Source organism: Magallana gigas, chromosome 8, assembly GCF_963853765.1.
Source record: "Magallana gigas chromosome 8, xbMagGiga1.1, whole genome shotgun sequence".
Lineage (NCBI taxonomy): Eukaryota > Metazoa > Mollusca > Bivalvia > Ostreida > Ostreidae > Magallana > Magallana gigas.
In genome coordinates, this window is record NC_088860.1 from 23,335,454 (window position 1) to 23,361,898 (window position 26,445).

Here is a 26,445-nt window from a genome sequence, read left to right on the forward strand (position 1 = left end):
CTTCGATCCTCTCAATATCATTTTCGATCCAAACTGTGTCAAGTAAGGCCTTTTTATATGTTTTAAAAATGATCACGTGTTTAACTAATACCTTAAAGTTTTAGGTCAATCGATAAAAATCTCACTAAATTCCAGAGTACATTTCATAATTTAAAAAAAAAATTGTTTAATAAACAATTTTTTTTTTTAAATTATGAAATGTACTCTGGAATTTAGTGAGATTTTTATCGATTGACCTAAAACTTTACATAACTTTTAATTATAGACTTTTTTTCTTTATAGGTTGTTTTATTCATCTTTAGTGGGTTTTTTTCTTATTCAGTCTAAAACCACGTGATATATTACATTATATATTATCTTACTGCAGAAACTACGCATTTCGTCGCTGAAAAATCAATATCCCTCATAAAATGCTTTTCAAAATGATGTTTTGCTAACTATGTTCAAGAAAACTAACTTTTTTTCAAATATATTTTTACCTGTGTAAGTGTTTTGAATAGTTGTGCATTAATGGCACAACTTGGCATTTTTTAATACATAATGTATATGCATCTTATTTTCTGGATATTGAGTTAAAACAAAAATTCTAATATTTAAAAAGATTTTTTTTTTAATTCTGTCAAGAAGAGAATAAACTACCCAAAGAGTCTTAATCGGGGTGTCCTGCTCTTAAGCACCAAAGGAATCATGTTGATTTTTAATGAGACAAAGTAAGTTTAGTGATGCAATTTTTTAAATTAATTTTTATCATTATGGTTTTTTGTTTTTTTTGTTTTAGGCGTTTTTTGCAATTGGCGAGATAAAGAATCATACCAGAAATGAGACCACAATATTCAAAACAATTATTCTTCAGGGATATGGGACACTTGTCAATGTTGTGTCGTACTTCCGATTGAAATGAAAAATTAAATCTAAGTATAATTTTATGAACTTTTTTCCTTCCCGGAATAATTACTTTATGATGTAGAGCAATGGGTTAGAGTGTAAACTAGGGATCTATATGTCATGATTTGGAATCCCGCTGGCGCTTTTATAATATTTACCTTTCCCAAAAATTTTAAAACATATCTTTGGCAAATATTGTAAAATTTTAAAATTATAAAACGGTGAAGGTATTTTTTCTTATAGTGTACTTTTATTCACATTATTATCGACAGGTGCATGTCTAATACTACCTTAAGCTACAAATTTTCAAAAAGATATCAGTTATGTTAGCTTTTTTTACTTTTAGGCGGGGGAATTAATGTCACGTCTTCCATTTACATCATTTCATATTAACACAATTGTTAGTGAAATAAGTTTCTTAAAACTGCATATTGTAATATTACAATATCATTCTATGTTGAAACTCCTTACTAAACTACTAGAAATAGTCAAGACAATTCAACAATTAATTTTCATTGAAAAGTGAGGCAGACGGAAATGAAAATATGAAAGTGAAAACCAATGTTGATGGTACAAAGTTGATTTTTTTTTTAAAGATTACATTTTTATTAATCATCATACGGATGTTCCATACGTCACGCGTTGGGCCGTATGCCCGTCACAACGTTGATTCACTACATGTACCTTTTGGCATTTACGTAAATTTTCAATCTATGACATTAAAGATATGTGTAAGAGTTCAGGGATGTACACATGTAATTATCTTCATTGTGAGAACATGTTAAACTTGTTATATCTAGTAACTTTTTTTTTTATTTTTACATGTAGATACGTGCATTTGTCATGAATATAAATTAAACTTTTTTAACATGCTGGCAAAACAATAAGACAAATTTCGTGTGTTAAATTATCTAAAATCTATTCCTAATATTACTATAATAAAAATATTACTAGTATATATAAATGTAAAATATCTAACCAAAAATCACTGATTCTAGTATTTAATAAATAAATGATTAATTTCATTACTTTAAACTTCTTTGAAAAGCGTGTTTGTAAGCTAGTGTCCTTTCCGATATATTTCATTTTATCAAATATAAAATATACAACATGTCATGCACAAATTTCGATTTCCAATAATCTAAATTTTTGTAAAGGACACTAGTTATATAGAGTCTCTTACTGCTTCCACTACGACTTTGTAAGTTAGTGAAAGAAGTTACTTACAGCTGCCACTAACTTTGTGCAGGCTAGAGCTAATAGTCACTCAAATCTGCCTTTAAGTGTCTGTAGGTTTTGATAGCCGTCACTAACAGGGATCACTGACAGTAGTTACTTACAGTTACTAGTAAAGCTGCCACTAAGTTTCTGTCGGCTAGTGATAGTAGTTATTATCGGTGGCCACGTACTCTGTGTAACCTTGCGCCACTGAGTTTTGGTACTAGTAAAATTTTGATGACTGCCGCTAACGTCGTTGTAAGCTAGTTCTGGCAGTCACTAAATTCTAAAACTAATTTAATGTAAGTTGCTATAGCAGTCATTTAATATCTGCTTGTGCTACGCGTAGCAGGCAGTTAGTCATGGTAAGCTAATAGCAGCATTTTGTATGTGTAAAGTGCTTAAAGAAGTCAGTAAAACAAAAGTTTTCATAGATTGACCACCAACAAGTACAATCAAGGCATGTTAAAATGAGTGCTTTAGACACTGGTGATGGAAAATTGGAGGTTAACATTCATTCTAAAGTGTTCATAAATCCTATCAGGCGTATTTTTCATCATGGATCATTGTCCTTTGATTTGTCATCGTTTACCAAGATTTAAAGAATTATTATTGATTTGTTTTTTCTATCCAAATTTGGAAGTGAAATAGCTACTGCTCATACATGTACCTTTAGACAAATCACAGATGTCACCCTACCTCATGATCTGCGGTTCAAAAACGCGATACCATAACCACTGAGCTTCCATGATGTATGTAACCAAATCTATGGATACAATTAAACAAAACATTCGAACTACCACCGTCTGACTTTTTGTCATAAAAACTAAAGGGTTTGTTGTAGTGAGGTACCTTTAAATGATTACAAAAAATTACTTTTTTGACACATATAAAAGTAATATTCTATGAAAGCTTTTTGAACGTCAACTAAATGGGTTTTTTTAAATTTCTATAAATCATAACATTAAGTGTACCTAATAAATGAATGGTCCGATATTCTTAATCATGATATCATTTTGAAGGTGTTATCAAAATAAAATACTCCACCGAAGGAATTTTCAAAATTTTGATTATGATCGAACTAATTACACCTTGAATTTTGCATTGAAGTCTCTGTGCAACATATGTTTTATTAAGATATTGTAAAAAGTAACTTATAATTTGCAAAACTCTTTTACTTATTACCTGCATAAACTGTCTCTTTATTAAAATATGAAATAAAATTAATAATTTACCGCAGATATTTAGACGAAATTAAAATTTTCTTTTTTTTCATCAAGGGGAGATAACTCTTTAAAAAATCTTAAGGTGCAAAATGACCAGCTCCTAATATGTTGTCTGTCCTGTGAATTTGGTTCATTTCACTTTCATAGTTATCTAGCAACACATATTTAACTAGTTTAAAATGATTATTTATATTCATTATACATTGAATACCTTAAATGATGCTTTGTTGATAATTAAATGATATATTGAAATCAAATACATTGTATAGCCCTTATTTTTACGAGAAACGTTCGATATAATGAATTATAATACCATTAAGGGGGAAGTGCGGCCATCTTGTACATTTGAGGATACGAATGTAAACATTTCTTGAACTGGCTTGTTTCTGTCCAAAACTGGCCAAAAATGTTGTCAAGAGATATAAAAGCATTTAATAAATACGAAGTCCTACATGTCATTTTGTTTGAAAAGTATGCACACAAGAACAGGACAATACCTTTTTAATCACTCAGAACAGCTGTCGAACTGCGCAGCTACAGACTTATTTTGAAGAGTAAAAAATACAGTACTACCAAAAATATTTCAGTGAAAAAAACAAAATCTGAAAATTTTAGTCCGAATTTCCTCCGTTTCTCTTAAAGTCCAACTTTGTTTGAGCCTAATTCCATAATATAATAAAAATATCGAATGGTAAGTCAATAATAATTCAATTCATAAATACTTTTAGTGTTTAGACCAAATTTTACTCATGACATCGACCGTTATAACAATCCGAATTTGAGAACTCAAACCCTGAGTAAACGACGTCCTTAAAGTTAATTAACTTAAATTCATGTGCTAGATTTTTGTCCTTAGACTTCCCAGCGACGGTCCCGATGTCTTAATTAACCACCGGACCTTTGGAACTAAAAGTGTCATAGGCATCGGCGATTCTTATTTGATATTTCGATTTTTAAAATTATAGAATTTCTAAAATTTTATCGTGCATCTATTTGGGTTTTTTTTCAGATATCTAATGAGGATTGGTTTTTATTTCTCATATTTAGTCGACTTGTTACGGGAAATATTTGTGATAATGATTAAAGTTAAGTTTTATAATGACATATTTTACAAGTATATAGCAACTAGTGATATGCAATTTGAATGTTCTCGAGCGTAAACCTAACAACTTTAATATCACGTGATCAATGAATGCAATGAATCTTTTATCAAGAGGCCCATGGGCCACACCGATCACCTGAACAGCAGTTCATACTTTCATTCTATTTCAGTTTTTTAATATCTTACCTTTATATTTCTGTTAAAATTTGAACCCCTCTAGATGCTTAGTATTGCTTCAGGCCTAGGGGTAAAGATTTAAACAATCAAAAAAATCTATATTCTTCCATGATGCTTGCATTGAAATTTCACAGATTGTAGCATTGTAGTTCTTGATAAGAAGATTTTAAAACAGATTCTCAATGTATTTGAACATGTTAAACGTTGAACCCATTCTCGGGCCCCATTATTAGTCCGGGGTCACAATTTTAACAATTAAGAATCTACACTATCTTATGTGCTTTCATAGTAATCTCACAAATTGTTGCACTGTAGTTCTTGAGAAGAAGATCTTTAAACAATATGTCTATATATTTTTACGTTAAACGTTGAACACCTCTTGGGGCCCCAGTATTAGTCCGGGGGTAACGATTCTAGTGATTAAAAATCTTCACTATTAATAAAAGCCTTGATGTAAACATTGGCAGTTTTAGTGCAACGATTCTTGAGAAGAAAATTTTTTAAGACACATACATTATTTTTACTGTTTTGCAATTATCTCTCTTTTGATAAGGGTTTTGCCTTTTATTTTGAAATTTAGAATCCCCTTTTGAAAAAAATGCTTTGTACCGAGATTAGTTAGATTTGGCCCAGTGGTTGTTGAGGAGAATCAAAAATGTGATTAGTTTACAGACAGACGGACAGACAGATGGACAAAAGCTGATCAGAAAAGCTCACTTGAACCTTCGGTGCAGGTGAGATAAAAATGCAATGCTTTGATTACCTTCTGTCTGTTGGGCGTCATATTTTGAATCGACAAAGAAGGTTAGAAATCAGCTCGCCAAACAATAACTAAAAAATATATGGAGACGAAGTGAGGGCAAACTGATTGAAAATAGCCATAAGGACTCTAGTCCCTCGTGTTCACCTGTAGGAAACTAATAACAACCAACAAAAATTAGCCTTCAAAAACGGAGTAGGTATAGGTCTAATGAAAATATTAAGACATGAAGAAGAACTTGTGAATGAATTTAACTGGCAATGCCTGATTAACATTCTTTAAATTACTTTCATTGAAATTTTTTAAGTTCACTTACATATAAATGAATAAATAGTTAAAACCTAATTAACCGCCAATCTCATGATAAACGCCCACCGCAACTGTTTGATAATAAAAACGAAAGAAAAACATTAAGAAAATTCGAAAGTAATCTCAATATAATGCCATGTAATCAAATGTGTTTTATATGGTATTTTTGTGTATCTAATGTGCTGACAAAGCACAATGCTGGCAAACAATGGTCATTATTTACACATTGTACTATGTTTGTAGCAAAGAAAGTGTTTTTCGTTCGGTTATTACCCCCCAAATTATTGTTGAAATCGATTCATTTTAATTCGGAGGAAAGAGGTTAATTTTGGATTTATCTTTAATCTAAATATTTCATCTTCAAAGGGCACGAATATGCGTTATTGCGATATCTGTTTAAAATCAGATTTCTTAAGATAGGTATTCAAATTTTCACATTTTGGGTACATCCCCACAACCCAAATCAAAGGTGATTTAGATGATACTTTGATTTTAAGGTCTATATCAGATCTTACACAATCATTTTGTACATGTGTCAGAGTAAACAATTGCGTTTCCTTGTTTAAAAACGAATAAAGTGACTGCTGTCCTTGATTGAGTTCTTGATGTTAATACGCTTCGCAAATAAATGCTTTTTATTGAGCGGAAACTGTGTTCCGCCTTAGGCTAGCATCCACCAACAATTCTTTCAATCCTGAGGGAGAGTGCAATCATAGTCCATAGACTAACTGTACTGTTTGCTGTAGTGATGTACCTTTAAATGATTACAAAAAAAATTACTTTTTTGACACATATAAAAGTAATATTTTATGAAAGCTTTTTGAACGTCAACTAAGTGGGTTTTTTTCAAATTTCTATAAATCATAACATTAAACGATGCTTTGTAGATAATTAAATGATATATTTAATATATATTGTTGAAATCAAATACATTGTATAGCCCTTATGTTTACGAGACACGTTCGATCTAATGAATTATAAAAGTCATTAAGGGGGATGTGCGGCCATCTTGTACATTTGAGAATACCAATGTAAACATTTTTTGAACTGGCTTGTTTCTGTCCAAAACTGGCCAAAAATGTTGTCAAAAGATATAAAAGCAATAAATACGAAGTCCTACATGTCATTTTGTTTGAAAAGTATGCACGAGAACAGGACAATACCTTTTTAATCACTCAGAACAGCTGTCGAACTGCGCAGCTACAGACTTATTTTGAATAGTAAAAAAATACAGTACTACCAAAAATATTTCAGTGAAAAAAAACAAAATCTGAAATTTTTAGTCCGAATTTCATTTCCTCTGTTTCGCTTAAAGTCCAACTTTGTTTGAGCCTAATTCCATAATATAATAAAAATATCGAATGGTAAGTTAATAATAATTCATTTCATAAATACTTTTAGTGTTTAGACCAAATTTTACTCATGACATTGAACGTTATAACAATCCGAATTTGAGAACTTAAACCCTGAGTAAACGACGTCCTTAAAGTTGATTAACTTAAATTCATGTGCTAGATTTTTGTCCTTAGACTTCCCAGCGACGGTTCCCGATGTCTTAATTAACCACCGGACCTTTGAAACTAAAAGTGTCTTAGACATCGACGATTCTTATTTGATATTTCGATTTTTAAAATTATAGAATTTCTAAAATTTTATCGTGCATCTATTTGGGTTTTTTTTTCAGATATCTGATGAGGGTTGGTTTTTATTTCTCATATTTAGTCGACTTGTTACGGGAAATTTTTGTGATAATGATTAAAGTTAAGTTTTATAATGACATATTTTACAAGTGTATAACAACTAGTGATATGCAATTTGAAAGTTCTCGAGCGTAAAACTAACAACTTCTCCAAAACAATTCTAATAGCACGTGATCAATGAATGCAATGAAACTTTTATCAAGAGGCCCATGGGCCACACCGATCACCTGAACAGCAGTTCATACTTTCATTCTATTTCAGTTTTTTAATATCTTACCTATATATATTTATGTTAAAATTTGAACCCCTCTAGATGCTTAGTATTGCTTCAGGCCTAGGGGTAAAGATTTAAACAATTAAAAAAATCTATATTGTTCCATGATGCTTGCATTGAAATTTCACAAATTGCATTGTAGCATTGTAGTTCTTGATAAGAAGATTTTAAAACAGATTCTCAATGTATTTTAACATGTTATACATTGAACCCATTCTCGGGCCCCATTATTAGTCCGGGGTCACAATTTTAACAATTAAGAATCTACACTATCTTATGTGCTTTCATAGTAATCTCACAAATTGTTGCACTGTAGTTCTTGAGAAGAAGATCTTTAAACAATATATCTATATATTTTTACGTTAAACGTTGAACACCTCTTGGGGCCCCAGTGTTAGTCCGGGGGTAACGATTCTAGTGATGAAAAATCTTCACTATTAATACAAGCCTTGATGTAAACAATGGCAGTTTTAGTGCAACGATTCTTGAGAAGAAAATTTTTTAAGACACATACATTATTTTTACTGTTTTGCAATTATCTCCCTTTTGATAAGGGTTTTGCCTTTTATTTTGCAATTTAGAATCCCCTTTTGAAAAAAAAATGCTTTGTACCGAGATTAGTTAGATTTGGCCCAGTGGTTGTTGAGGAGAATCAAAAATGTGATTAGTTTACAGACAGACGGACAGACAGATGGACAAAAGCTGATCAGAAAAGCTCACTTGAACCTTCGGTGCAGGTGAGATAAAAATGCAATGCTTTGATTACCTACTGTCTGTTGGGCGTCATATTATGAATTGACAAAGAAGGTTAGAAATCAGCTCGCCAAACAATAGAGAGGTTTAGCAGTCCAACGTGTACGTGTACTTGTACGTGTAAGTTACAAGTTAGAACTACGCGTACCAGCTCAATTACTTTTCTTGTTTAGCAGTTGTAACGTGTACTTTTACGTGTAAATTTTTTAACGTAATTATGGATATCCTCTCCTACTAATCTGAGAATGTTGGTTATAAACGAAAAGTAGGAATTCTGCATGTGTTAATTTTATTAAACATCATTTATTATATATGCACAATTTTATTTATCGCAAATTAATAGGATAACGGAGCCATTGCATGTTTTGAAGGAAGAGATGCGTGAAATAAAACTCCAATAACATATTAAACGCTAATGAAAATTTATGTTGGTAGATATCAGTATTTGCATTGAATATTCAAGCTTAAGAAAAGTTAACATATTTATTAAAATTAATAGACAACAGGGAAACAGAGGCTACAAGTTCGACCTTACGGGTACTTTGCAATTTACACGTATGTTCATTCGGGTACATACGTGTAGAAATTCGTCATTACACAAACTGATGACGTAATGCACATATTTTCCGTTCTACACGTACACGTACGCGTACACGTTGGTTTGCTAAACCTCTCTAATATTTTCATTAGACTTATACCTACTCCGTTTTTGAAGGTTAATTTTTGTTGGTTGTTATTAGTTTCCTACAGGTGAACACGAGGGACTAGCGTCCTTATGGCGATTTTCAATCATTTTGCCCTCACTTTGTCTCCAGATACTAAGACATGAAGAAAAACTTGTGAATGAATTGAACTGGCAATGCCTGATTAACATTCTTTAAATTACTTTCATTAAAAAATTTTTAAGTTCACTTACATATAAATGAATAAATAGTTAAAATTTAATTAACCGCCAATCTCATGATAAACGCCTACTGCAACTGTTTGAAAATAAAAACGAAAGGAAAACATTAATAAAATTTGAAAATAGTCTCCAAATAATTACATGTACAAGTAATTAAAAGTGCTTTATATGGTATTTTTGCATGTCTTAATGAGATGACAAAGCACAATGCTGGCAAACAATAATTCATGTACACAGTGTATTTTATTTGTTGCAAAGAAAGTGTTTTTCGTTCGGTTATTACCCCCAAATTATTGTTGAAATCGATTCATTTTAATTCGGAGGAAAGAGGTTAATTTTGAATTTATCTTTAATCTAAATATTTCATCTTCCAAAGGCACGAATGTGCGTTGTTGCGATATCTGTTTACAATCAGATTTCTTAAGATAGGTATTCAAATTCTTACATTTTGGGTACATCGCCACAACCCAAATCAAAGATGATTTACATGATACTTTGACTTTAAGGTCTATATCAGATCTTACACAATCATTTTGTACTTGTGTCAGGGTAAACAATTGCGTTTCCTTGTTTAAAAACGAAAAAAGTGACTGCTGTCCTTGATTGAGTTCTTGATGTTAATACGCTTCGCAAATAAATGCTTTTTATTGAGCGGAAACTGTGTTCCGCCTTAGGCTTGCATCCACCAACAATTCTTTCAACCCTGAGGGAGAGTGCAATTATAGTCTATAGACTTACTGTATTGTAGAGTTATGAAGGCTCAGTGGTCAACACATTAACCATCAGATACTGTAATAGTATTACATTTGACTGTGTATTGTATTTAGCGTTTTTGAAGGAATGCGGCTTCTGCAAAATCAAGTACATCGCTAAATACCATGCTATTATGCATATATATATATATATATATATATATATATATATATATATATATATATATATATATATTCAGGAATACACTAATTCAAATTAACACTAACTTGTTCAAAAACTATTTTCCATCAAATATCGTAAACGCCAAATGCAATACGTTTACAGTATGTCTAAACTTTTACAAACTGGTTTGATTAGCTATATCTGATGATTATATGTAAAGAAAATTTTCAAAAATCTGACCTTTAAAATGTTGAACATTTATCTGTATATATCTATCAAAAAGGCCTCTTCTCATGGAGATAAATATTATCTAAGCATGGCCATCACCATCCAAACCTCTTTAGGTACAATGTAAATGTAATACATGTACTACATAGGCGTCGGAACCGGGGGGGCTAGGGGGGGCTAAGCCCCCCCCCCTTTTTTTGCAAATTTATACCTAACCATTAGAAAGATAGAATAATAGAGGGTTCAGCCCCCCCCCCACTTTTTCTCGCAGGAAAGATTATTGTTTCTAAATTTACCTTGAAAGATTGAAAAGTTGGATTCAGAAGCATACTACCCCCCCCCCCCCCCCCCCCCCCCCCACGGATTAGGAATTTCATGATTTTGGAAAAAAAAATTGTTGGGTAAGTAATTTTTTTTTTATTGGAAGTATAGGTATACTCCCCCCCCCCCCTCCCCCACGAATTAGGATTTCCATGATTTTGGGAATTACTTTTTTCTCAATATTTCAGAGGATTAGTCTAGCCCCCCCACTTTCAATTTGCTTCCGACGCCAGTGTACTAGTAATAGATTTTTAAAACCGCGGCCGCTACGCATGTAGAGTTAGTTGTAGCAGCCTCTGACCGTGGCCACTAAGTCTGTAACCATGTGGGGATAAGTAACAGCTACTAACAGCAGCTAGAAACGATTAAAGTGTAAATGTTACAATATAGCAGAATTTAACTGCGGTCCCTAAGTATTCTGTAAAGTTGAGTGATAGTAGCCTCTAACCGCAAACATTAATCCAGTAAAGTTTAGTGATAACAGCCCTTATCGCAATTATTAATCATGTGAAGTTTATAGATAGAAGCCTTTAACTTGCAGTCATTAATCCTGTAAAGTTAAGTGATAGCAGCCCTAACCGCAACCACTAATCCTGTAAAGTTTAGTGACACCAGCCTCTAACCGCAATAATTAATCCCGTAACGTTTAGTGATAGCAGCCTCTAACAGCAATCACCAATCCTGTAATGTTTGGTGAAAGCAGCCTCTAACAGCAATCACCAATCCTGTAATGTTTAATGATTGCAGCCATAACCACAATCACTAATCCTGTAAAGTTTGGTGAAAGCAGCCTCTAAACACAGTCACTAATCCTGTAAAGTTTGGTGAAAGCAGCCTCTAACGGCAATCATCATTTCTGTAACGATCAGTAATAACAGCCTCTATCCGCAATCACTTAACCCGTACAGCTTATTAATGTCAGCCTCATGGTATACAGACTTATTTTGAAGATTTAAAAATCTGAAAAAATATGAAGGAGGTTCATTGGTGTCGTCTCTACAACCATTTGTTGAGAAAAAGTTTGAAATTTGCTCATTTGAGTGGTAACTTTGCCTCAAAATAGGGTACCCTATTTTTATCAGTCGATATTGTGTACCTACATGTATTTCAATTCAGATCTAAAAATTTAAATGCATTATGATATTTTTTTCTGAAAATGATATATTTTGTAGAGCGTGAAGCAAGGATAGTCGCCGCATGCTAGCGACTTCATTTCTTGATCTTTGGCATTTTGGTAGAATTTCGTTATTTAGTACTCTATAAAAATTGGCCACGATGCTCTATTTTACGTTTTTTCATTTTTTTTTACATTAAGTAGTAACTATTTATTCTTTTTGTAATCATTGGGGTAGTATTTTGAATATTATTTAATGTGCAATCTGTTTGTCGAGGTCTCTTCAAGAAGTCATGAACGTAGCTTTATGATATAGCCCATGAAGTAAGAACCTAGTTTTAACTTTCCTTCAGAGCGTATATCAACTGTCTATCTACTTTATTTATTATCATGACAAATGCTTTTATTACATATTGAAACCACGTTAAGAGTACCCTGTTCATTTCTCTTAATTTTAGGTTGATATATCAATTCCAGTACATTTTCTAGTGATTTCTATCCATCGAAGCAAAAAATACCTCGTATTACTATTCGCATGCCCAGCCTTTTTATTCCTTGATTTAGAGACAAAAGGCATATATTGCGTAAATATCCAAAATGGACGGTAACGTTCCCTAATATTTTAAAACAATTAGAAAGGGTCTATGATATATCTGTTTCAAAATATTGTGTTGTTTGATACTTTTTCAAATTTTGAAGCATGTAATTTATTCATAAATACAAACCTTAAAAAAAGACGAAAATTCATGATGCGGGGATGTCACGTATAAATCATGCTACAAACATCAATATCTTGTTAAGGGTACAACGAAATTCAATCAAAAAATTACTATAAATTAGAAAATTGATAAGGAAATTTTTGATGTATCATTTTATACAATACCGCGCCAATGTGAAACGCGGTGCATAGTGTGACATTACTTGTATGTGAATCAGAGAACCATTATTACCATGATTACTTTCATAACAAGAAATAACAGGGTCCATCTTTCATTTTGACTCCAAAAAATGACCTACCATAAAACAATACAGTTTCACATTGGTCTACAATCTTGTTTTATGACAGACTATGGAATTCAGATTTCACGTCGGGCTCGATATAACAAATAATTCAATCGTCGCAAATCTATCTTCTTTTACAAAAGAGAGTTCCTATTAGCAAACAGCAGATGGTTGAGAAAAATTGAAGGATACACGATATTTCAATGTTTTCTAGAGCAACTTCCTTCTTTAGATCAGCTTCACCATCATTAAGAAAAGTGAAGTTTTCTTATTTATCGGTCCCGTCATATTTACAGGCACCGCTTCGGTGAGTAAAACGACGGTGTGGTCAAGATTGCGTAAGATCCCAAAGAATGTATGAGAATATTTTACTTACAGAAAACAATAGCAGAAAGGTCACATGGCAGTACTACTTCAATCATAGATACTGTCAGTTTTAAACCTTAAACTTTTGGAGTTCTGTTGGCGGATCACGATTGTTATTGATCAGTATCTTCATTCAATTCAAGCTAGAGAGCTAGGTAGAGAAAATTCGAGTTAGTAAAATATGTTGATGGAAACCATTTGTCATTTGTTGATGACTGGTAAAAACATCTGGATATATTTAGTCAAGCTGTTCTAAATTGACTATTTATATGGTTTTCTCTGTTCAAATTACTTATGTAACAATTTGTCCTTTATCAGATTATGCAACAATAAATGTATAACCACATGATAACGTTAGATCATTGATACATCATAGCAAGAAGGTTACCTTCTCGATGTAAATAAATATACTTTAGAAGGACAAGAAAATTAAATATGATGATATATAATTAATGGACTTTTTCATCCTTGAGACAAAATTTCATGATGTAGGATTTAGAACAAAATTTCAACAATTTGCATGTACATTCAATATAAAATCTAGAAATGAATCTATTTTTGCTTATTAATCAATTGACCATAATATTTTAATGAGGGTGGGAAAAAAGTTAAAATCTTTTCCTGCCATTTTGGGATTTTTAACTTTAAGAAGAACTCGAAAAACTTTTTCAGACCACAAGTAAACATGGTAAAAATAAGTTTTTGTTTCAAACAAAAATCTTAATGTGTTAAGCATTGTAATGTTCAACTTACATTTATCTAGGGCTCCTCAATAAGACACATAATAACCAAAAATGTATTTTGAGTTTATTTTATAATGAATATTTTTGTGATAATTCCAGTTATTATAAAATAATTATATTCCAGAAAACATTCAGTTTTCTCATTTTCTCACTGAAATTATTTTATTAATTCAGGTCAGTTTCAGCCATGGCAAATCAAAATGCACTGGAGACATTTGAGCACAATTCTATTATTCGTTCTGATGGTGACAAAAGAATATACAGAGCCATGAAGTTAAACAATGGACTGAAAGTGGTTCTAGTGAGTGACCCAGATACAGACAAAGCATCAGCTGCCCTAGATGTCCATGTTGGTAAGTGTTTATGCAGTAATCTTTACCGATAACGTAATGCTTTGATTTTTATATTTATACTGTATACAGGGTTATTTTCGCCCAGTGTAGTTTTACCCCTTCTTTACTTGCAAACGGTTTTGCCTCAGGGGTGAATATTTCTGTGTATACAGTAGATATAATCGTATGTTATGATACTTAGCATAACTTGTAAGAATGGTCATTGATAAGTTTAACAGAAAATTCTTCTCTTTTTCAAGGTTTTATGAAAGACCCAAAAGATTTGCCAGGCCTTGCTCATTTTTGTGAGCACATGCTGTTTCTTGGTACAAAAAAGGTACTCTAATTTAGTTGTATTAAAATTGAGGTTTTCTATGAAGTTAACTTGCTAGATTATTCTCTTGATTTGTTACCAAAAATACATCTACAATTTTATGGTTTTGTTTCGTTGTAGTATGAAGAAGAAAATGCTTATAACAAGGTAATGAAAATCATATTATTATCAAATTTTAAACATATACATTTTAATGACATTTGAAATTTATTGCTTTACAGCTTTATGTATTTACTAATCTATATACTCTCACTAGTTTTTAAGTGAGCATGGAGGAATGTCAAATGCCTATACATCATCAGAGAACACAAATTATTTCTTTGATGTCAGATCAGAAAACTTGCCAGGAGCTCTGGACAGGTGAGTGGAATCAATATTATTATAAAGACTTTTTTGAAAATCTACAAATTGGTCATGACATTTAAAAAAGATTATCAAAAATTATAAGCTATAAAATTCCTCAAGGTATTATTGACATTGTACACATTGCTCCATCTGAAACACTAAAATCTAGAAAATATTGCAAATATTCTGCATTTCCAGGTTTGCCCAATTTTTCTTGTGCCCTCTATTTACCCCCTCTGCCACAGACAGGGAAGTGAATGCTGTCAACTCAGAGAACGACAAGAACCTACAGCAGGACCCGTGGAGGTTCAACATGTTGGACAAGGCTCTGGGCAACCCTGACCATGAGTTCACCAACTATGGAACAGGTTAGAGATTGTATACAGGGAAATATTCTCCCCCATTTTATTTTTTCGCCCCTTTCATCCTCCTCAATGGGCGAATTTAAGACTGGGCAAATTCCAATGGCTCAAATTATCTCTTTAAAAACAAAAAACTTGAATCAGTTTGCAAGTGGGGAAATGTGAAAATAACATGGGACAAAAATAACCCTTTATACAGTAGTATGGTGATATGTAAATAAGTGATACTGCTTTTAAAAGTTTCTACCAGAAAGACCTGTTGTGTTCCTTTGATAAGTAAATCAGAAGCATGTGTATGTGTTGATATATCAGGTTTAATTAATTTACAAAGAACATGGAAGAACTAAGAAATGAAATGTCTGTCTTTATAATCTTATAGGGAATAAAGACACCTTGGATACCATTCCTAAGTCCAAAGGAATCAACACCAGAGATGAGCTTCTGAAGTTCCATTCCAAGTATTACTCTTCCAACATCATGTCATTGGCTGTGTTAGGGAAAGGTGAGTGAAGAATCCTACTTCTGTATCAACTTTACTGAGGAAAACAAAAAATTGATCAACATATGCATAGGAATATAGTGGGCCATATGTTTCTGTTCTATTTAGACATGGAAGAGAAAGTATGGAAACATACAAAGATAGAAATAATTATGCACCAGTATTCATACGTTTATCAAGACAGCTCTGCTATCAGTGATATGCATCTCAATCAGATACATATAATTCCAATATATTAACCATATATGAATGATGAATCATGCATTCTGACATATGTTTTCAACTGCTGTTCATATGATATGATGAATATTACTACAGTTTGTTTGTGTATTATCTTCAGAGTCCTTAGATGAGCTGTCAGAGATGGTGGCACCATTGTTTAGTCCGGTGGAGAATAAGTCAGTGGACATTCCCTTTTGGTCCGAAGGTCCCTATGGCCCAGAACACGTCAAAGTAAGTCTTCAAATGATGTCGTCAACAAATTTTTATATTCATTTGATAATTCATTCTCTAGTGCTTGTAGTGAGATAACTGACACATCATTCTTTACATTGTAGAAGATATTTTATGCTGTCCCGGTGAAAGATTTGAGGAACTTGTCAGTTTCCTGGACCATTCCAGACCTGTCCGACTATTATTCATCTAATGTAAGAGTTTAAGAGTTATTTCAATTACATTTGTTACATTGACATCTTGTCTGTTGCAAGTTATAAACACTTTCGGTGTTGTTGCAACTTCTTTCACTATCACTGTGAATAAACGGAGATAAATTTGAGTTCATTGACATCTTGAGAAAAGTAAAAGTTTAACAGTAGTGTTAATGTACTTCATGTGTATTAACAGACAAAAATATTTCTGGGAAATTAGACATTTCATATGCAGAGTATATGTAAATGGGAACACAAGATTAAAAATTTCATAATTTTCTTCTATAGCCAGGGCATATTCTGGGACATTTGATTGGACATGAAGGAAGAGGCAGTTTGTTATCAGAGCTCAAACAAAAAGGTTAGTTCTCATTAGACATGACCTTCTCGTTACTAATGGAGTTGTAGGAAGTCTGTGTCATCATTTTCTATTCAAAAGTTGGGTAAAATGTTTGTTATCTGGTACATTAAACATTTACATTATAGCTTTTATGTTAACATGTAATGTCTCTATCAATATGCACCATGATTCTATCCACAGGTTGGGTGAACTCCCTGTGTGGGGGACAGACAGATGGAGCCAATGGATTCATGTTCTTTAGGATTGATTTCGATTTGTCAGAGGAAGGATTAGGTTTGTATCAACTCTGTGTACTCTTACCTGTCAACAATTCTCTGCTTTTCATACATGTATGTGACATTCATGAGTTTTCTGTATTTTTTTTGTAAAGCAATACTGTAGATTCCTAATTGAATGGGAGGAGTTAATATCCATGTAAAATTGCGAGAAGCACATCTCACAAATTTAAAAATCTTGCTATTATTTTTGGACACATAAAAAGTACAAGAAACTATGATAAAAATTTGGCATTCTTGATTTTATGTTTGCACGAATGTGATGGAAAACGGTTGAATTGCGGAATTAAGTACATGTACTCACATAAAATAAGGCATTTACAGTAATTTAAATCCAGATGGATGTTCTAGTATACTTATTAATACCATACTACAAGCTATATCTATTTCTGTGTAGAACATGTGGACGACATTTTACTGATGATGTTCCAGTACATTGAGATGCTGAGGAAGGAGGGCCCCCAGGAGTGGGTCTACAAGGAGTGCCAGCAGCTGTCCGACATGATATTCAGGTTCAAGGACAAAGAAAAGCCAATCAACTACACCTCCTTCCTGGCTAGGAGAATGCAGGTGGGGCTATTTTAGTGATGGTTGAAAAAGAGTTACTAGTAATTTGCATGGAATTTATGATTTTGAATTCTATAGCCAACTTCAAGAACTTAGTTTCCAGTATTGCATCTTCTTTAGAAACTGTAATGGAATGTTATCTTTTCATACATTTTTACCTGTTTTTTTGTTTATTTGATAAAAAAAACTTGGTTTTAAATAAAAATCATATACGGTTATGTATTAACATTTTGTTTAAATTAAACAGCCTTTTTTTATACCAATGTTCTCTATCCCTAGAACTAGAAATACCCTCTCCCTTAAGTTTATGTGTTAAAATATAGCAGCCTTTTTTATGCCAATGCTCTCTACTCCTAGAAATACCCGCTACCTGAGGTGTTAAGTGGCTCCTACCTGTTGACAGAGTACAGACCTGACCTCATCACAATGGTGCTGGATAAACTGGTTCCTGAAACCATGAGGTCAGATTAAACACTGGAATAAACTGTCTCAGTTTCGTGAAATAAGTATATCATGAATTAGAAGATTACTGTATATACTAAAATTACAGCAACTTGTACTTGCTGTTAACTAATAGATAACTGGTTTGTGGTGCCTTTATGTTTTTGCAACAGAGCTTATGAGGATGAAATTTTATATACCAGTATAAAGGAATACTTATGGGCTGATTTGTGGCAAAATGTTGTTCTGGAATAGGGCTCTCTTGAACCTTATATTAGACTTTTCTTGCATGCAAATAAAACTTGGTGTACATTTTGATCTTTACCAACAGAATTGGAGTAATTGCTAAGAAGTTTGCAGATATTGCTGACCAGAAGGAGAAATGGTATGGCACTGAATACAAGTTGGAGGATATACCTGATGAGAAAATTCAGGTGAGCAAAGCAATCAGCTGAACTGGATTTATGAAATCATTTGCTTAATGTCAGCCATTGTTTTGAATTTTTTTTAAAAAAATTTGTTATCTTGTTTATAGAAATGGAAGAATTGTGGATTGAGTGAGAATCTTCATCTTCCACCAAGAAATGAGTTTATCCCAACAAATTTCGAAGTTGTTCCAAGAGAAAAAGATGTAAGTTTTGTATTTAAAGAAGATCTAAGAACTTGAGACTTGCTTTCAATTTATAAGTCTGACAATTTGAAACTTTCTTTACCAGGACATAAACTGAATATTTGGTAAGTTCTGTTGCGGTTCATTATCAGTGACAATCTTAAATGAATCTTTTGTAGAGCTCCGCATTGCCTGAGATGATCAAAGAAACAGGATTGTCACGGTTATGGTTCAAACAGGATGACAAATTCTTATTGCCCAAAGCTTGTTTGAGTTTTGACATTTCAAGGTATTGTTTTGAAAAGTAATTCTTGTTCTCCTCTCTCTCTCTCTTTTCAATTCAATATGGTCATAAGAAGACATAAAAACTGTGAAATCAGTCACAAAGTTCATGTGAAATATAAATATGAAATATTGTTATTGGACAAATTTTACTCTGAAATGCATAACAGTGAAATCAATCAAATCAATCATTTTTTTTAATGGAGACCGGGTAAAATATGTCCATGTTCTTAAACTGTGTGTTCAAATGTTCATAATTTGGGATGCACCAGTAAATCCATAAGCATATGTAACCAAGAATACCCAGAAATTTGGACCTGCATGAATCATGATTATTTATTTATTAGTATGTGAAATCCTGACATGTATCTTTGATGGCTTAATTTTAACACTCTTTCATGCTATATTTAGTCCAATAGCTTACACAGATCCACTGAACTGTAACATGGCCGGCCTGTTCACTGAGCTCTTCAAGGACGCACTGAACGAGTACGCGTATGACGCAGAGTTAGCTGGCCTGAGTTACGACCTCATGAACACCATCTGTGGAATGGTGGTAAGTGAATCAGAATTTGCTGTGTACTGTGGAATCATTTATATTCATGGGGGCCAATTTTTGTGGATTGTGCATTTTTTGCTTATTCGTGGGGATGTAGTTTCGTGGATGCGTCGATTTTCAGTTTTAGTAAGAAAGTTCACTGTTTCAAAATTCGTTTTTGGTATCTCAGGTTGTAAATTCATGGGGGCCTACCCATGAAAATTGAGCCACCACAAATTTTAATGATTCCACAGTATTTTAGTTTATGTCACTGTTAGCTGTGAGAAAGAATTGCAAATAGGATTAATAGAATGATGAATGTAGCAGTATTATAAAAGACTTTATACACATATACATTTAGATACTTATGATTATGATGATTTAGTTACCTAAACAAATTGAAATGTAGATTAAAATCAGAATCATGTTATGAAGTGCAAAATCATCTACTGGTACATGAATTCTTTTGTAGCTCCAAGTGAAAGGGTATCATGAAAAACAGCCAGTTCTTTTAAGGAAAATCCTAGAAAAACTAACCGACTTTAAAGTGGATCCAAAGCGATTTGAAATTTACAAAGAAATGGTAAGTTGTCAAGTGTAAGTAAATATAAATCACATGACTGTCATTCCCATGCAAGTTTTTAGATAGAGTTTCTCCATGGACAATATGCATGGGTAAACTGTATTGGTTGTCTTCAAGAATATTGATTACTTTGAATAAACCACAACACAATGATTATTCTGAAACAGTCAAACATCGTTATCTCAAACTAGATGGGACTGTTTAAAAACATAGAGTTATCAGAGTATTTGAAATATCAATGGTAAAATTCTTAAAAATTAAGTGGTTGGGACTTACAAACCACTTCGACATATCCATTGTATTCGAGATATCAGTGTACGACATATTGAAGTTCAACTGTATCTGTTGTTTAAAAATAAAAAAAATTTGCAATAATTGTTCTGGAATATAGTAAGTTTGAATAAACTACAATGCTGTTGTTGTCCTTGTAGTACATGAGAAGTCTGCGTAATTTCTATGCGGAGGAGCCCTATCAACACTCTATCTACTACACCAATAATTTGATGGCTGAAATTCAGTGGACAAAAGCCGAGTTACTCCAGTCAGCTGCCGGTCAGTCTTATATGGGGGTCATCTCAAAATTCAATTTCGTGCTTTTCTCAAAGATTTTAATGATAGAGCTTTGTTACATAAATGAAAGAACACTGTTGTATAGTATATATCAGTGCCAGTAGTTGTTTTTATTTACATTAATTTTTTTTTTAAATACGATGGTTAAATTTGTAGAAGAAAACTAAAGGGTAGTTACTTTTTCTTGAGTATCTTTTCTCTTTCACTCTTTGTAATATCAAGAATAATTTCTTTGTCTTGATTGTATATGATTGTTTTATACTCTATTCGTGTAAAACTGACCTTGAACCGAATGCTTTGCAGAGGTGACGGCAGAGAAACTACAAGAATTTATCCCTAATCTTCTATCCAAGCTGTTTATTGAGGCACTGATTTATGGCAATGTAACAAAACAGGTGAGAAAGAAAATTTGTGGGGTACTCATACAGATTTCAGTAATATAATTAATGAACCAGTTTAATAGAAAAAGGAGGGGTTGCAATAAATGTATAACAGTACACATCTTGTACAACAATACTTTTGTATATACATGTATTTACCTGTAGATTTTAGTTTTAAACTGAAAATTTTGTTATTTTAATAGTAAAACTTGTTTAAGAAGAAAACAAATTTAATTACATCTGAATATGTACTTGTACATGTTTTGAATGTCCGAGGAGGACAGCAATTTCTAAATTGTATGTTGATATGATTGCAGCAAGCCAAAGAGGTCATGGAGATGACAGAAGGAATTCTGAAGGAGAAATGTGGAACCAAGGAGTTACTACCCAGCCAGTACAAGAGATACAGAGAGGTCCAGATTCCTGATGGTCAGTGCTTAAAATTCTTATTTTAATACCACCAAAGATGGATGGGGGCATAATATCTTTGTTTTTTTCTGTCTTTCCATTTGTACCGTACTGCTCTTTGTCTACCAAGTCTGATATCGGGCTGTAACTGCTCATATTAGGTACCGGTGAACACTGCAAGTTTGTCCTACAGGTACATGTCTGATAAGCTACTAATTCTCTGTCATGTATACTCAGATGTAAGACCCAGTGTTCAACTAACTTATTAAGTTGTTCATAATATATTCTGTCCCAAGGTATCCTTGAATCACTCACTCACTCACTCAATCCTATCTGCGCCGTCAGGTGCTTGAGGCGTCTACAAGGGATTTCCACCTGGCTCGGTCTGCAGCTACTCTAGGTGCTGTCTCCATGGACAGGCCTCTGTTTTTAAGGTCTTCCAGGACAGTTCTTCTCCAGGTCTCCTTTGGTCGGCCTCTATTCCTTTTTCCCTAGGGTGTCCATCTTAGGGCGACCCTGGGCAGTGAGTTGGGGGGCATGTGCAGGACATGACCAAGCCATCACCAGCGTCTTGCTTGGATGATCTCTGATATTGTAGTCATCCCAGTTCTTTTCAACAGATCTTCATTTGAGATGGTGTTAGGCCAAAAGATCTTTAAGATGCGTCTGAGGGATTTGGTTTGGAATACTTCAAGTTTTCTTTCAATCAGTAGAGAGGTTTTCCAGCACTCTGAACCATATAGAAGGACACTGAGTACATTACTATTGAAGATCTTGATCTTGGTGCGGATGTTAAGTGCAGTAGATCTCCATATACATGTAGTTTTCAACATTGCAAAAGCTTGGTTTGCCTTGCTGATCCTGGTGTCGATTTCTTTGTTGCAGTCTCCCGTTGTGGTAACTTTGCTGCCCAGGTAAGTAAACTCCTCAACATCCTCTATTGGTTTGCTATCTATGAGTACTGGATTTCTGTTGGTAGTGTTTACTCGAAGAACCTGTGTCTTTTTGGTGTTGACTCTCAATCCGATTTTGCTCGCTGTTGCTCCGAGCAGCTCTGTCTTCTGTTGGATGTATTGGTGTCTGCTTGATAAGAGACTCAGGTCATCAGCATAATCCAGGTCCTCTAGGATTGAGGTCAGTGTCCATTGTAATCCCTGTCTCTTGCCTTCTGTGGCGTTCTTCATGATCCAGTCAATTGCGAGGGAAAATAGCACAGGTTGAATCACATTTTGCTTTATTATTTGATGACACATTTACGAATACTTCAAGGTTCAAACAATATATGTTTGATATTATGAAAACTTTTCAAGAGTTCCCCTTTAAAACACCCCCCTCTTGCTTGTTGGGTTACAATACACAGCTAAAATATGATAATTTTTTGTGATTTTGAATTTTTTTTTCACCAGGTTGTTACTACCTGTACCAGACCGACAACAAGGTCCACAAGAGCAGCTCCATCTGTATCTACTACCAGTGTGGTATGCAGGACACCCTGCCCAACATGTTACTGGAGCTGTTGGTACAGATCCTGGCCGAGCCGTGCTTCAACATTCTCAGAACAAAGGAACAATTAGGTATATATTCATTATAATACTGTAATGTACAGTGCAACAAAAAAAATATCTCAGGCTTTTTATGGATATTAAACATAGAATACTGTTTTAAAGTCAATAAAGCCTGTTCATGTATACTGTAAATTCCTAATTAAATGCGAGGAATTAATATCTGCGAAAAATAGCAAGAAGCACATCTCGCAGACTTTGAAATCTTGCTTTGGTGGCATCCTTGAATTGATGTACTGTGGTTTCATCAATATTCGTTGAATACCAATTTTTGTTGATTTCGTTGTTAAGTTTATCCCTATTGATAGGGTCATTGGCCACAAATTTACGTATCCTTGAAACAGCGATTTTCACTTAAAATTGATACCCTTGAATATTAATGAAATCACAGTAAACTAAATGAAATGATGATGAAAATTTGATGTTCGCAATTTTATATTTTTGCGATTTGATGCAAAATGGTTGAGTCATGGACTTAAATACTCACGTAAAATAAGGAATTTACAGTAACCTCTATAAAGCAATTTATGTCTATGTGCGAGGATGAAGAAACCTGGTCGAGGACAAGTCAAACGCTCTACTTATTTTTGCACACTTTGCTGTTTGACAGGATACATTGTGTTTAGCGGTGTGCGGCGGGCACGCGGTGTCCAGGGATTACGAGTCATAATTCAGTCCGACAGACCATCACAGTATGTTGATGATCGAGTGGAAGCCTTCCTTAATCATATGGAAGTAAGTCCTTCTATACAGGTGGTCAGAGAGGGTTAATCTTCCATTGATACTTGACTATTATATACACATTTCATAGATCTTGCACAGAAACTTGTACATGTATTTTATTTGGATTTTTATACATGTCAAGTTGCACAGACCATCCAGGACTTGAGTGTTCATTACTTTTTAAGATGCTTCCCTTTAGCTGGTTATGTAAAGCATAAAAAAATAATAATGTTATTTGAGGAACTTTGTAAATTAATCAGCCTTGTTTTACTTTTGAATTGAAACAGACTGTCATCAGAGATATGAGTCAGGAGGAATATGATAAACATGTTGGAGCCCTGGCAACCAAAAGGATGGAGAAAACCAAGAAAATCAATGAACAGAACATGAAGTACTGGTCCGAAATCATTTCCAACACGTACAACTTTGACAGAGGTGAAGCGTTTTTGCAAATATCAATTAAAGAAAGGACAATTTGATCTTTGCTTTTTTTTCAAGCAGGGTAAAGAAAGTACAATTATAATCTTTCCTTTTTTTTTCTGGCCCTGCATAAAAATGTGAGAGCCCTTTAGGAATTTTAATTATTATCAAAACTTTATTCCCTATGAATCTTTTTTCACTGTTCAGGTTGATGAACTATTTTGACTTTTATACATGTTTTTGTTTTCCAGATGAGATTGAAGTTGCGTGTTTGAAGACAATTAAGAAAGATGACCTCATCATGTTTTTCAAGGTACATGCACACACAAATCATATGTTTATCACTCTGTATGACTTTGAGATTTTTAGAAATTATATTGAAACTTAATCCAGACAAAATCATCTATTAACTGATGATCGTCCTAACAAATGATATGAAGACCAATGATTTCTTCTATCTTTTATATTCCATGTTTTTAAAAATCAAATGCTTTGCAAACAGATAGTTTTGTTTTACTGGGTAATAAAAGGATTTTTTGGTGGTTTTTGTTTTAGGACTTTGTAGCCATCAATGCCCCTCACAGACATAAACTGAGTATACACATCATGCCGTCCTCAGAGGAACTAAATACAAACACAGTAAGTCCTGAGGACAATGGAGCGGACCTGCTACCAGTTCCTACCAATCTTCCAAAGGTGAGAGACAGATTCGTCAGAAAAATGAATGAATTTTCTGTCATTTCAATTTGATGAATTTCTTTTTTTTTAAACAGACATTGTAGCTGTAGTGATGAAATGAAAGTCTATTTCTGTTTTTACTCATTGTTTTACATGTATGTGGTTATCTCTTGCAGCCCTGTGTGGTCGATGACATTGCTGACTTCAAGAGGCACTTGGGGCTATACCCTCTACCCAAGCCCTTTATCGACATTGGGAAAGCAAAATCCAAACTATAAGGAGCTGGACTGTTTATAACCATGTCTTTCCTTCTTTTGAATAGACCATAATTTCCAGTTTATATCACAGGACAACCTCATTTCATAGGATTTGTTTTGGAGTTGTGATCTACAGTGTTGTCGAAATAATTAAAGAGTGCTCCACGGCCGAGTTGTTCAAATACCATAGATAGATGAAGATGATAACACAATCTACCGAGATTGAATCAATTAATGTGGTGCAGAAATACATGTACATGCACATCATAACGTGTCATCTAACTTCAAGAGCTTTACTCTACCAAAGTCCATTAAAATATCATAGTTCTGAAATTATATACTGTGGAAGCACATATTTTCGTTGGGTCAAAATTTCGTTGTTTTTAAACCAAATAAAATTCTGTTGGCATTTAATTTTGTCATATCGTAATTTCTTTGTAATCATTAATACTAGGGTTAAAAATTTGTCATGGATTTAATTTCGTTGATTTATACTGCCAACAAAAAGAACGAAATTAAATCCTCAACGAATATTTCTGCTTCTACAGTACATCATATTCTGAATTTAATATGGTGATTTGGCATTTTTTGTAGAAGAATTACTTATAATTGGTTGTTTGGGAAATTTTTGATTGCATATATTTGATACATCAATTTATGCTCTTGTCTACAAGGGAATAATCATGTTACTTTGACAGTCCCATATGCTTAAACAGCATATGGCACTCAGTGTGCAGTTAGCCAGTTCAGTTAAATTGAACTTGTATATTATTTGAAGAATCAAATTACCGGTTCTGACATATTCAACAGTGATTTCATGAATAGAACAAATTTATTTGTTTTCTTGTATGTTGTTACTTGGGCATTCTATGAGAAAATTGTGATGATTGACAATTATTGAAACTCCTGCTGAACTTGTATCGAACATGTAGAGATACAGCTGAATAATTAATTACCTTACCAACAAGGACATCTTGAGATTGGTCAACATTTTCATTCATGATACCAAAATTACTGTAAATGAGAACGTATAAGACTCAATATCTCAAGACTTTAATGCACACCTTTTAATGGAATCATGTTGTCAACTTTTTTGTATTTATTGGCAAATTTGCTAGCACCGTTACATGTGATTGTATTTACGTCAATCAAATTAAAATATTTTCTGTGAAAGTGCTGGTACATATTTGTACACCAATTGTTGGTTACCGGTAATCACTTGATATAAAAAAAAAATTGAATAAACCACTTGAAATCATCAAATTGTTTTTTCCTGCAAGATTTGAATCTACTATCTGTGTTCTTTAGGATAT

The 26,445-nt window shown here is 33.3% G+C and overlaps 1 protein-coding gene across 1 annotated transcript; it reads left to right on the forward strand.

Annotated features, from left to right (window-relative positions):
• Positions 1-12,976: 12,976 nt before the first annotated feature.
• LOC105329003 (insulin-degrading enzyme) lies at positions 12,977-26,395 on the forward strand. The gene is made up of 27 exons (XM_011430103.4): positions 12,977-13,156; positions 14,133-14,311; positions 14,551-14,627; positions 14,745-14,771; positions 14,881-14,984; positions 15,168-15,337; positions 15,711-15,833; positions 16,171-16,283; positions 16,388-16,477; positions 16,766-16,838; positions 17,019-17,111; positions 17,511-17,683; positions 18,038-18,141; positions 18,453-18,555; positions 18,657-18,752; positions 18,911-19,020; positions 19,425-19,569; positions 20,024-20,134; positions 20,566-20,686; positions 21,008-21,099; positions 21,402-21,513; positions 22,899-23,066; positions 23,665-23,789; positions 24,065-24,212; positions 24,449-24,510; positions 24,753-24,893; positions 25,052-26,395. The coding sequence occupies exons 1-27, from the start codon at positions 13,053-13,055 to the stop codon at positions 25,151-25,153; spliced, it is 3,066 nt and encodes a 1,021-aa protein (XP_011428405.3). The 5' UTR covers positions 12,977-13,052; the 3' UTR covers positions 25,154-26,395.
• Positions 26,396-26,445: the final 50 nt, after the last annotated feature.

Bases quoted from the DNA above. Each gene is read 5' to 3' on its own strand.
- LOC105329003 (XM_011430103.4), top strand. From the start codon at position 13,053: ATGTTTTCTAGAGCAACTTCCTTCTTTAGATCAGCTTCACCATCATTA. The intron at 20,135-20,565 runs GTAAGTTGTCAA...TTGTCCTTGTAG, and splicing joins TTGAAATTTACAAAGAAATG to TACATGAGAAGTCTGCGTAA. The intron at 24,213-24,448 runs GTGAAGCGTTTT...TTTGTTTTCCAG, and splicing joins CACGTACAACTTTGACAGAG to ATGAGATTGAAGTTGCGTGT.